The sequence below is a fragment of the Dipodomys merriami genome, unplaced genomic scaffold (genome assembly GCF_024711535.1).
Source record: "Dipodomys merriami isolate MVZ:Mamm:240054 unplaced genomic scaffold, mDipMer1.0.p SCAF_184, whole genome shotgun sequence".
Classification (NCBI taxonomy): Eukaryota; Metazoa; Chordata; class Mammalia; order Rodentia; family Heteromyidae; genus Dipodomys; species Dipodomys merriami.
This window is the reverse complement of record NW_027203204.1, coordinates 102,221-114,711: the sequence shown is the minus strand read 5'-3', so window position 1 is coordinate 114,711 and position 12,491 is coordinate 102,221. Positions and strand designations below refer to the sequence as shown.

General features: G+C 45.0%; 1 protein-coding gene across 4 annotated transcripts in view; it reads right to left on the bottom strand.

Moving 5' to 3' along the window:
- The window catches only part of LOC138830109 (DNA nucleotidylexotransferase-like), a 108,668-nt gene that overhangs the window by 827 nt on the left and 95,350 nt on the right, over positions 1 to 12,491 (bottom strand). For 2 of the 4 annotated variants that reach the window (XM_070026509.1, XM_070026506.1), the window contains exons 3-11: positions 11,646 to 11,820; positions 10,789 to 10,917; positions 9,380 to 9,550; positions 7,661 to 7,732; positions 6,362 to 6,485; positions 5,373 to 5,505; positions 3,390 to 3,498; positions 2,685 to 2,930; positions 1,173 to 1,256 (exon numbers count right to left, since the gene is read on the bottom strand). In XM_070026509.1, coding sequence (XP_069882610.1) covers positions 1,173 to 1,256; positions 2,685 to 2,930; positions 3,390 to 3,498; positions 5,373 to 5,505; positions 6,362 to 6,485; positions 7,661 to 7,732; positions 9,380 to 9,550; positions 10,789 to 10,917; positions 11,646 to 11,693 — 1,116 coding nt within the window. In that variant the 5' untranslated portion in view covers positions 11,694 to 11,820. The remainder of the gene's footprint in view (positions 1 to 1,172; positions 1,257 to 2,684; positions 2,931 to 3,389; positions 3,499 to 5,372; positions 5,506 to 6,361; positions 6,486 to 7,660; positions 7,733 to 9,379; positions 9,551 to 10,788; positions 10,918 to 11,645; positions 11,821 to 12,491) is intronic. The other 2 variants (XM_070026507.1, XM_070026508.1) reach the window with 2 other exon arrangements.

Here is a 12,491-nt window from a genome sequence, read left to right as displayed (position 1 = left end):
GCCTGAGCGCTGTCCCTCAGCTCTTCAGCTCAAGGCGAGTGCTCTACCACTTGAGCTACAGCGCCACTTCCGGTTTTCTGGTGGTTTATTGGAGATAGGAGTCTCACGGTCTCTCCTGCCCGGGCTGGCTTTGAACCTCGATCCTCAGATCTCAGCCTCCTGAGTAGCTAGGATTACAGGCGTGAGCCACCAGCGCCCGGCTTCTTTCTTTCTTTCTTTCTTTCTTTCTTTCTTTCTTTCTTTCTTTCTTTCTTTCTTTCTTTCTTTCTTTCTTTCTTTCTTTCTTTCTTCCAGTTCTAGGACTTGAACTCTGAAACTTATGCTCTCTCTTGTTTTTTTTTGCTCACGGCTAGTGCTTTATTACTTGAACCACTGAAGATAAGAATCACATAGCTGGGCACCACAGGCCCATGCCTGTAATCCTAGCTACTCAGGAGGCTGAGATCTGAGGATTGTGGTTCGAAGCCAGTCCAGGCAGGAAAGTCTGTGAGACTCTTATGTCCAATAAACTCAGAAAAACTGGAAGTGGTGTTGTGGCTCAAGCAGTAGGGCACTAGCCTTGAGCAAAATGAGCTGAGGGATAGTACCCAGGCCGAGAGTTCAAACCATAAGACAAGCAAAACAACCCCCCCCCAAAAAAAAACACAAAACCTTACCGTGTTTGTCTGATCAGCTGGCTCCAAACCTCAATTCTCAGATCTCAACCTCCTGAGCAGCTAGGATGACAGGTGTGAGTCACCAATGTCTGGCTCTGCCCTGCTCCTTGCAGGAATCTCTCAATAATGACTCTGAGCCATTCAGAATGCTACTGCTCCTGCTTGTAAGGAGTGCTCAAGTGGGTGTTGTAATTTAGAAGGATCCTTCATTTTCTTTGGAGATGGCTGCAAATGCCGAGAATCTAACATGTTCAGTTATGCCCACTGCTCTACTAGCTGTGAGGCCCTATTCACTCATCATCTTTGAACCAAAAGCCCTCCAGCTGCCGTTTGGGCCAGAAGGGGGCTGTGGGCCTGTGGGAATTTTCTTTTGTGATCATCTAGGAATGGGGACACTTGTAGCAAAGCTAACAAGTTAGCTTAAAATGTTAAAATCCGATCAGGGGATGTGTTCACTTGGGAAATAAGCCTTGGGAATGGGAACCAAAACAGGCCATTTCAAGAAGAAAGTTCTACCTTAGCCTTGTCATATAAAGCATGGTTGTCCAATATCATTTTCCGCTCGTGCGTGGCATAGCGCCGGAGATCTCTCTCAAACTGCTGGGAAGAGAAAGTAAAAAGAAAATCACTGCCATGTCTAGACTAATGTCTTTGGTATTGGGCAGCTAGAGATAGCTGAGAGCCTCTAATGAATACTGCTTTCTACTGAACATTCTCAAGTGGTGTTCTTCCCCAGGGCAGGGCTCTCTTAGAGCAGAACTCTGATCCCATGAACAGAACCAAAACTAGGTGAGAGCAGGGATGTAACTTGTTCTATCATCCTATTTCCTCATCAGACAGTGCCTGGCAGGTGGCTGTAGATGAATGCTGGTTGAATAGATAAGTTGGTAGAGGGAGAATTGTGTCCAGCTTACTCTGATCCAAAGGAAATTCTGGATAATTTTCTTTTAGGATTTTGAGTATCATTGCAAAAGAGAAAAAGGAAATAGGGTCCCAGATTCTAGGCTGTGCACTTCTTGGCAGTCCACACAACCTCTCGGAATCTTGGCTGGTCCAAGGATGGAGGGATTGCAGTCAGGTCTTCTCGACTCTCTCAGCCTCCTGCTAAGACTCCAGAAAGAGCCATCCAGGCTACAATGGCTTCTTTCATGAGCAGGAGTGGGCTTTGCAGCCTTGGCCAGGTCCAAAGCCCGGGATGAGGACATGTAAAGCTTGGAAACAAGGACAGTGAATAACTTAGTCGTTCAGTTAGCTGTCGTGAGAGAAGCACAGATGGAGATTCTAGATGGATTAGACAGAAAGCCCGGGATTGCTGCACCCTGGAGGAGGAGGAAGGAGGAGGTTCACACAGCCAGTGGTGGAAATAGGGCTCAGCCTGAGTCTGAAAGCCTGGGCTCTTTGCACCAAGCAATTCCAGCTTCTTTGTTGAAAAGCTGCATCTGAGTCTCACAGCAACACTGTAGACAGGCAGAGCGAGGATGCTGTCTGAAGCCTCAGATGAAGAAAGGCCATAGAAACAAGATGGCCGACCCTTGCTTACATCATGCCTGGCTGCCTAGCATGTATTTGAGGTTTCCAGAGCATCTTCTCACCAAACCTGTAATCCAGTGAAGTAGCCAAGGTCCTGGTCATCATTTCTCCCATTGGCTAAATGGAATCTCTACAAGGTATTGGAACTTTGTTCAAGTTCAGACAGCTGGGAAGGACTTGTCATCGAGTCTGGGTGTTTCAAGCACAGGTGGCTGGCTCTACTTCCAGAGTTTCTGAATCCATGGGCCTAGGTGGGGTGGAGAATTCACCGATCTAAGCTGCTCCAAGGTAAGACTGCTCATCTGGGGTCCACACATGGGGAATCAGTGTTCTGACTCTGACAGCCAGGTTCAGGAAAACTCTCGCAGTGTATGGCTTCCTGGCACAGCTTCCTCGGTCCCCTGGCCCTCCTCACTCCTGTGGCCGCCAGTAATTCCCAGGCCTAGGCAGGCCAGACCTCTGTCTGGGAACGCTCCCACCACCCCAGGTAGCACTTACCCGGGAGCCTGTCCACCCCAGCAGGGCAAAGGCTCGGCGCTCATAGGGGCACATGACCAAGTCCACACGGATGGCTTTCCAGGTCTTTCCTTCCTGCTGGGCGGACTGGTCACTGTTCACCCTCTGATGGTCCAGTTTCAAAATGAGAAAACATTTTTGAAAGTGATCTAAAGCATCCACCTTCCTACTTGGCAACTTGAGCTTTTCAAATGTCGACTCCACATGGTCACAGTATAAAAGTAGTCCCTGGAAAGCGAGAAGAAGACAGGTCAGGAAGGAAGGGAGGGTCTCTTGTGGAAAGCATCTATGATTAACTGACATCTTCACAGGGCTGAGCAGAAGGTGGGTGCATGCGTGTTCTCACGACATTGGGAGAGGAAGTGAAAAAAGAATGGTTGTCCTTGTCTTCCTGAAGAACAGGAATTGAGTGGAGAGGGAGTTGGGGGGTGGGGGGGACGGCAGGGAGAGGCTGAGAAAAACTTTGAGAGAATCTGCCAGAACTCAGGCCCTCAGTTTTTGCTGGGTATGCATATAGACTGCAATCTACCTGTAAACTCTAAAGTAGCTGGGATTACAGGCAGGTACAGCGTATCTGTCTGTTATAATGGAGCCTCACTAAGGCTTGCTTGCTCTCGCTGGCTGAATCCTGGTGTCTGCCTCCTGAGTAGCTGGGATTACAAGCATGAACCACCACCTTTGACTTACCTTTTTTTCCCACAAGTTTGTCACTTGATGCAGAAGTTGCTGTTCTTTTTCTTCTGTTACTTCTGGGCTAGTAATTAAAAAATCCACATCATGCCCAATCTTCTTACCTCTAGTTTTAAAAAAAAAAGTTCAAAATGAATTAATTAGATTAGATTCTTGTCTTTCTTTTTTATCAGAGACTGGCTAGCACTCTAACAACTGAGCCACACCTCCAAACACTAGATTAGATTCTTCTTTTGTTGTTGTTGTTTTGGTTTGGTTTTGGGTTGTGGGGCTTGAATTTAGGGCCTGGACACTGTCCCTGAGGAATTCAGCTCAAGGCTAGTGCTCTGCCACTTTGAGTTGCAATGCCACTTTTGGTTTTCTGGTGGTTAGTTAGAGATAAGACACTCTTAGACTTTTTTGCCTGGGCTGGATTTGAACGACAATCCTCAGATCTCAGCCCCCTGAGGAGCTAGAATTACAGGCGTGAGCCACTAATACCTGGCTACTAGGTTAGATTTTTTTTCAGCCATTGTTTTTGTAAAACATTGTTTTTGTGTCTATGCCCTATGCTTATAGTGAAAAATAGCCATGGCTTTTCTTTTTGGTGGTGCTGGTTTTTAATTTAGGATCTTCACCCTGCTAGGCCAGTACTCTGCCACTAGAGCCAGGCCCACTGGCCCTTGCATTTAAGTGTGTTTTTAGATAAGGTCTCATGAGATGATCTTAAACCATGATTCTCCTCTGTCCACCCCACAAAGAGATGGGGTTATAGGCGTGCATCACCATGCCAGCCCTCATAACATTTTTGTTGTTGTTGTTGGTCATGAGGCTTGAACTCTGGGCCTGGGCACTGTCCCTCAGTTCTTCAGCTCAAGATGAGTGCTCTACCACTTGAGCCACCACCCCACCTCTGGCTTTCTGGTGGTTTATTAGAGATAAGAGTTTCACAGACTTTCCTGCCTGGGCTGGCTTTGAACCATGATCCTTAGATCTCAGCCTCCTGAGTAGCGAGGATTACAGGCATGAGCCACCAGTGCCCCACTCCTCATAACATTTTAATAAACAAGATATTGGCTCTTGCAGCTGTCTTCTTTGCAAAATAGATTTATGACATGGAAAAAGCATATGCAGAATGTACATGGCTATGTACAGATGGGCAGAAAGTAACAATGAATACTTCTGTACATTCACTGATATCGACAGCACACACATACATACAAAGACATGCATGGCACAAGCAAACCAGAATTGCATTTATATAACACAAAGCAGCACTCCTGGAGTTAGAACAGAGATGAAGAGAGTTTTCTTGGATTCAGTTTTTCTCCACTTTCTCCTTTGCTCCAAGCCTCACTGGTCAGAATAGCAGCAGCCACCAGGCAGAGGTTCAGAAGGAAAGGTAGAGGTGGCAAGGGATGGAAGAAGAGGAATAAATCCCTTTCTGACATAGTGGCTTCAGTATCAAAGAAATGCACACATCTCTGAGAAGTTCACTCATTCATTCATGGAGTCACCCAAGATATCCTGAACCCCCACTTCATGCCAGGCATTAGCACGCCGGTCTGAGTGGGAACTGAGCCCACTCGCTTAGTGGGCAAGCTCCCATGGGAGTGAACTCCTGTGAAACTGCACCAGAAGCTTGGCACATGGTCAGCAGCTTTGGAGAGAGCTTCCTACTCCAGTCCAGAGAAGGGGAGGATCAAGGAAGGCTTTATGGAGGAGGTGGCACTGAAATTGATGAGAAGAACTTAACCAGGAAAGGCAGCCCAAGGACAGAATTGCCTCTGAGCAGAGCCAGAGACAAGAAGCGGTCTGCGTGTACAGGGAGCGGCCTGCCCTTTAAGGATGCTGAAAATGAACAGAGAAACAGGAGGCACAGCTCCAGGGAGAGACTGGTGCCAGTTCGTCAAAGGCCCTGTGTGCTCACTGAAGCCTGCCTGTGACCCACAGTCACAGACGGTGTCAGAGCAAGGGAGGCAGAGCAGCCCCGTCACTCACCTCCGGAACCCTCCGGTCAGTGTGACCAAGGCACTGGGAAGGAATGTCCGGACGGCCTCTTTAACCAGCATGCTGACTGCTTCTGCCTCCGCCCTAGTCACACTGCTGACGAGGTCTTCGTAATAGAGGAACCCTGAGAGGCCATTGGACAGGGTAGGTCAGGGTAGACGCTATGGCACATGCAGCATTACCAGGGTGGAGCGGGGAATCTGCCCCCCTACGGGGCTACAAGGCCACAGGCATCAGCTAAATTCTGTTTCTATGGAGACATTCGTTTAGTTGAGAGAGCTCTGATTTCTGAGAATGGCTTCTGGGTGCCTACTAAGGACACAGTGTCCACATCCCTCAGGAGCCCCAACTGCTCTGATCCAACATCCTAATGAAGAGCCAAGCTTCTTTTTAAATATATTATAAAGGTGATGTATAGAGGGGATTCAGTTATATGTCAGGTAAACAATACATTTCTCAGCCTCTTCTTCCTTCTGTTTTTCTCTTCCTCCTCTTCTTCCTCTTTCCTCCTCCTCCTCTTCTTTCCCTACCTCCTCCCCACTCTTCCTCCTCTTCTTCTTCCTCTTGTTCCTCCTCTACCTTCATCTTCTTCCTCCCTCTCTTCCTTTTCCTCTTCCCCCTCCTCTTCCTCTTGCTCCTTTCTGTTTGTTTTTGATACAAGCTCTCACTAGTGTAGTCAAGTTGGTCTTTGGCTTTTGATCCTCCTGCCTCAAGCTCCCAGGTCAATTTCCCTTCCTCCCCTGACTCTTTACCCACATTTCTTATCCAGGAGAGAGCTAGGGCCCAAATGTCTACAAGCCCACACAAAACAAAGTGCTAGAACCAAGACTTGGATTCAAGCATCAACAGATTATACCGATCCACCCCCAATTAAAAAAAAAATTCAGCTCACTGAGATTCCCGTGGAAGTACAGCTGACTCCAGTCTCTTCCACAACCCAACCCACCCAGAGCAGCAGTGAGTTTTAGGCGAACTCATACCTGCTTTCTGCATTCGTGTGAATTTCAGGCTTTTGTCTGATCTGACTTTGCTCAGAGTTCTAAAGCCCATCTGGAACCATTTCTCAGATGTCTTCAATCCCACTCCAAACACAGACGTAAACAACTAATGGGAAGGACAGACATGCTATTAATTTTGAGGATAATCACCGTGAAAATGACATGAGACTTTCCAAGGTTTATGTGGGGGTGGGGGGGAGAAGGAGCAAGGAAGGCTCCCACCCAGCTTCTCTTGAGCTAACAAGCAGGTGGGTGCTGGTGGTTTCTTCAAGGCTATTGGTACATGGTCCATGAGAGTGTGAAGCATCTATCTGCATAGGGCTCACATAGAACTCAGGTAGCAGATGGCCTGTGCTTCCAGTGCAGCACAATCTCGGGCTGCATGTCTATCCTCGGCACTGATAGAAATGCCCATGGGGGTTAAAGATCTCTCCTACCCCACAGGTGGCTAGTGGCAGAACACAGATGGGATCACCGATTTATTTATATTTGTAAACCGGCTCCTGCTCACAGCCCCATTTTAGGTCTTTGCGTCATTTTTGAATGGAAGGATCTGGTCAAAGCCCCTTCTACCTGCTACTCTAGGGAAGGAAATGTTGGGAAATTACAGACCATATCAAAATCAATGGAGGTATAGGGAATTGCTTCCCAGATATGGGGTGGCTCTTCAAGAGTAAGTTTGTTCAGTCCACGTGGTCCTTTTGTCACCTTGGTATTTATAAACACCAATCACTGATTCTTGGCAGGTAGGGTAATTTGCATATCACCATAGGGTAGCTATAATCTAGGGCATCTACATTTGTTTAGGCATCTTCTTCCTAGAACTCTACTATACACCAAATTGTTCATCTCTCCCCACTTGATTTTCATATGTTGAAGTCCTAAGCTCCTGCATGATTGTTAGAAATGGAGCCTCGAGGAGGTTATTGAGTTTAGATAAGGTCCTATCTGTGCTTGTGTAAGAAGAGCACTCTCTCTCTCTGGCCCTGTCTGTCTTTGTCTGTCTCTCACTATCTCTGTCTCTGCCTATTTTTTCCTCTCTTTCTTTCTACCATAGGAGAACACACCAAGTTGGCCAGTATTTGCAAACCAGAAAGAGGTCCTCACAAGAATCCAACCATGCTAGCACCTTGATCTAGAACTTTCAGCTTCTAGTACTAGAAGGAAATATATTTCTATTGTTTAAGCTCTTCAGTTTATGGCATTTCATTATGGCAGCCCAAGAGAAGACAATATGATTAACCAAAAGGCTTTTTTTTTTTTCAATAAACATATACTTACTTTGAAGGATTGATATCGTTCGTCATTTAACACAGCTTTAACTTCAGAACTTTCTCCATCTTCAATAATTTCCTGCATTGTTAAGTGAAAAATAGTTTAATTGATTGCCACTGGACAATCACAGTACAAGACTCCCAGTCACAGATTTAGAAGCATGGTTTCTCATGTGGCACACCTGTTGCCCACAGAATGCTTCCTTGGCTGACCTGGAGAAAACAATTTCCCTGTAATCCTGACATTGCAAACTCCTCCTATTCCCAAAGACCTCTTCACTATCCTTCAGGATAGAATATAGAATTATGAGGGGCCCAACCTACAGAACCATAGGCAAAATATTCATTGACAAATATATGCCCAAATATTTCTGATAATTCCTTTTCCAATGGAGACGAACTTGTTAAAATAAAGACTTGGGCTGGGAAGGTGGCTCAGTGGTAGAGCGCTTGCCTTGCATGCTTGAGGCCCTGGGTTTGATTCCTCAGCACCACATAAGCAAAAAGAAAAAAGCCGGAATGGCGCTGTGGCTTAAGTGGTAGAGGGCTAGCCTTGAGCTGAAGAGCTGAGGGACAGCACCCAGGCCCAGAGTTCAGGCCCACGACTGGACCAAAAAAAAAATAAAAATAAAAATAAAATAAAAAGACTTTTGGGGGCTGGGAAGATGGCTCAGTGGTAGAGTGCTTGCCTTACATGCATGAGGCCCTTGGTTTGATTCCTCAGCACCATATAAGCAGAAAAAGCTAGAAGTGGGGCTGAGGCTCAAGTGTTAGAACACTAGTCTACAGCTGAAGAGCTGAGGGACAGCGCCCAGGCCCAGAGTTCAGGCCTCACGACCCACAAAAAAATAAATTAACAATAAATAAGTAAAAAGACTTTTCAATTGAGTGGGTTAATATTGGACCCACTGAATAGCTAGTTCACATTTAAGCCTTTATGACATCAGCTCCTTTCATTGGAGTTGGGATATGTTCCTTAAATAATGTGTTGTGCCCTTGACTATACTGAAACTTATAACCAAATCACCAACTTGCAGGGAAATCCTTGAACTCCAGGCCTGGGCTCTGTCCCTGAGATCTTTTGCTCAAGGTTAGCTCTCTACCACTTTGAGCCACTGTTCCACTTCTAGTTTTCAGGTGGTTAATTGGAAATAAGAGTCTAACGGACTTTCCTGGTTGGGCTGGCTTTAAACTAAAATCCTCAGCTCTCAGCCTCCTGAGTAGCTATGATTACAGGCATGAGCCACCAGCCTCTAACTGGAAAATCCTTAAGCATCCTTAAACACATAAATACTACCCAGCTCCTGGAACCCAGATAGAGAGGAGGAATAAATTCACTGCACACCACACGATCGCAGAGGGCATCACAGCTTTTCACACAGCCTGTGTTGGAAGTCAGGCATCTTCCTGCACTGAGCTTTTAAGTTACTTGAGTAATAGCAAGAGAGATCTTCTATTCTACTAACTGGTCCTTCATAGATCCAGCCGTGATAATAGTGAGGTATGGATTATACACACATACATCTAACTCTATAGATATGAAGAGTTATCTAAGAAATATCCTGTATAGAAATATATGTTGAGATAGATAGAATGAACTAATAGTTTCCTGATGATTATAATAAATACGATTTCATGATTCCTTCTCTCTTTCCCCCTCCAGCTCCTCTGTCTCTCTCTACCCTTTCCCTATTAAGAGGTGTGACAAATCCTACCTTGCCCTTACCTCTATGATACATTTCACCTTGTCCCCCAGACAGGGAATTCCTTCTGTGTCCTTCATGCTGCTAACGGTGAACGGCAGAGATTTCAGTACAGAGGATGCCCTCATGAATGCCAGACAACAGCTTTCATTCTCTCTAAACTCAGAATTTTCAGCCAGTATGTCAAGGGCATCCTGAAGAATAAAAACCAATAAGCAAAAGGGCTGCTTCTGAGTCCTCAGCCAGTGGTCACTCAAAAATGTCTCTTGCTCTCCTTACATATTGAAAAGCACCTGACCATCTCCTTGAAGGACAGGATTGGTCTCCTGCAACTTGGCACCCTCCCCTCTAGGATGGAGTAGAGCTGAACTGAAAAGACAGGAGCTGAATGTATCATGAGGAAACTCTCTTAGCTGCTGTTAGATATTTAGGAATGATTTAACCAATCAATGTTCTAGTGCTCACTGCATTCTATTAATAAGGCCTAGGCATGTTCCTTCCTTCTTTGCTACCTTCTTCACCAGCCTGTGGCTATGGTTCTGCCAGGATCCCCGGGCATCTTCATCTCTTAGCACAGGCCCAAAGCACAGCCAGTGCTTAACATAGGCTTGCTGGGTGAATGGGTGTGCTCCTAGGCAGTGCAGACCCCCGTACAGGGTTATTTAAGGTGAAGTGTGTTTGCACTGCTAGCAGAGGAAACAGCTGCAGTTGTGTGGCATCGTACTCAGTAAACCAGTAGCTTCAATTTCCTGGTCTTCATCACAGATGTGGGGCTGGAAGTGTAAAAATGAGCAGCTCTGTGTTTGATATTCTACCGGATGTTTTCTGCAGGTGATGATGGACCACTAGGCTCAGGGACAAGCAGCTGTGGACTTGTTAAGGTCATCTGGAATGCTTCAGGGCTAATGAGAGCCTCAGAGATGCTACAGCTAATGTCTTATTGCATAAATCAGGAAGTTAGGCTCAGAGAGAGGCATCGACTTGCTCCAGCTACTTAATCCCAGGCTGGCCTCCACATTAGCCAATTCTTCATCTGTTGGCTTCCCAGCAAAAGCCGTGGATGCATCATGGATGCATGATTTGTCCTTGCTATGTTTTTGGCTAGTTACAGTATTTGGCTTTTCAGGATATTTTTCCTTTGAAGAGTATTGTGCTCATTAGTGACAACTCTGACTAAGTAGCAATCTATCTTCTCTAGAGAATAGACTCCAAAGATATTGGTCCATTTCCATGCAAGAAGGATGAGCCTCCAAAATAAAAGAATAAAAGAGATTGATTCTTGATAGAAAGAAGAATAAGAAATAGCCTAAGGGATGAGTAGATATGGGAGATAGCTTTCTCAGATTTCCAGATAGATCATCATTTAGTTTGTAGGCCTACAGAAAGAAGCTTCAAGGCCTTCATGTGTCCTGAATATTGGTAAACCTCTTACCGTGAATACATGGTTCCAGTTGTTTAAAGTGGTTCTTCTCTCACAAGCGTACTGAGAGAGCTTTTGTGCAGTCTGTGGTAGAGTGTTTTGGAGGCCTGGGTTGGAGCTAGGTGGATAGTCTCTTCTCACCTAAACAAATGTGTAACCATCCATTTTAAATAGCACTGAACAAAAATAACAATAATCAGCCATGTAGAAAATAATTGGAGACAATTTTTAGCAATTATCTCTGGAAGGAGGAGGAAACTATGTTTTAAAAATATTATGTACATCTTAATATTTGAATTTGCTATTATTAACATATTTTTCTGTTTTAAGTTATATTAATCAGCAAGTTTCATTATGATATGTCTCTTTTTTGGAAATAAAACAAAACATGAAAAAGGAATTACCAAATAATGATCATTTTTCTTTTCTGGGAACTAATATCATTATGGACCAATGTCTTTTCCCAAATGGCCTAGTACTATGGTAAAGCATTTACAATTAAGAGCTTAAGTTTCCTTATTTTTTATTTCTTCATTTTCTTTTCCCAAATAATTTTAGTAAGAAAAATACTTTTCTGGTTGCAAAAACATCAAGGCATAAATATTTTAAAATATTTGTGCATGAATGTATTCATGCAAATAGCTCCCATCTACACATTTCCTACAACATATCAGACATGGTACCTGCTACTCTAATCTTCATGCTTCTTTTATGAGGTGGCCTTATTATGTCATGGAGGAGGAAACCAGAGCTCAGAAAAGCTAAATGACTTGTAGAGAACCTAGGGTTTAACTCAGGTCTATAGATTCCATAGCCCATGCTCTTGGGCACCAAGCAAAGGGCAGTGAAGTCCTGCCCAGGATACTTACAACAAGCTGGTGTTTTCCTGTCGTCTGCACTGGTTTCCCTGCTCCCATGCATTCTATGAGCCAGGAGATGTCAAGGAATTCCAGCTGGGAGCTGGCTTTGATGTTCTGTACTTGAAGCCACTCCAGAACGTCTGAACCTGAGTTGTTTTCTGCTACAATGTGGGTGACAGAATCGCTGGAAAATACAACACAAGATAATCCGGTAAAGGAGTTTACAACATCTGGACCTCTCCTCTGTCTTCCAGGTTTCAGAGTGTCAATTTCTTTATTTTATTTTATTGTAAAGATGCTGTACAGGGCTGGGAAGGTGGCTCAGTGGTAGAGCGCTTGTCTTGCATGCTTGAGGCCCTGGGTTTGATTCCTCAGCACCACATAAGCAAAAAAGAAAAAAGCCAGAAGTGGTGCTGTGGCTCAAGTGGTAGAGCGCTAGCCTTGAGCTGAAGAGCTGAGGGACAGTGCCCAGGCCGAGTTCAGGCCCCACGACCGGACCCCCCCCCAAAAGAAAGATGTTGTACAGAGGGATTACAGTTACATGAGTAAGATAATGAGTACATTTCTTGTCGAACATTGTTACTTACTTCTTTGTTTTTCTCCTACTATCCCTTTCTTCCCCCACTTCCCCCACTCCCTCCCCCCAGAAGTGTAACGTTCATTTCCAACATAGTGTCTTGTGAGTCTTATTGTTGCAATGGGTCATCCTGTGTCCTTGTTTTTGCATTTTGTTATTCCCTTTCCCCTCCCCAAATTAGATAAATGTATATACAAGATGCCAGGTACCAAAATCAAATATGGTGACAACAGGGAATATACTATAGGGGGAAGAGCATACAAAAGAAATATAAAAAT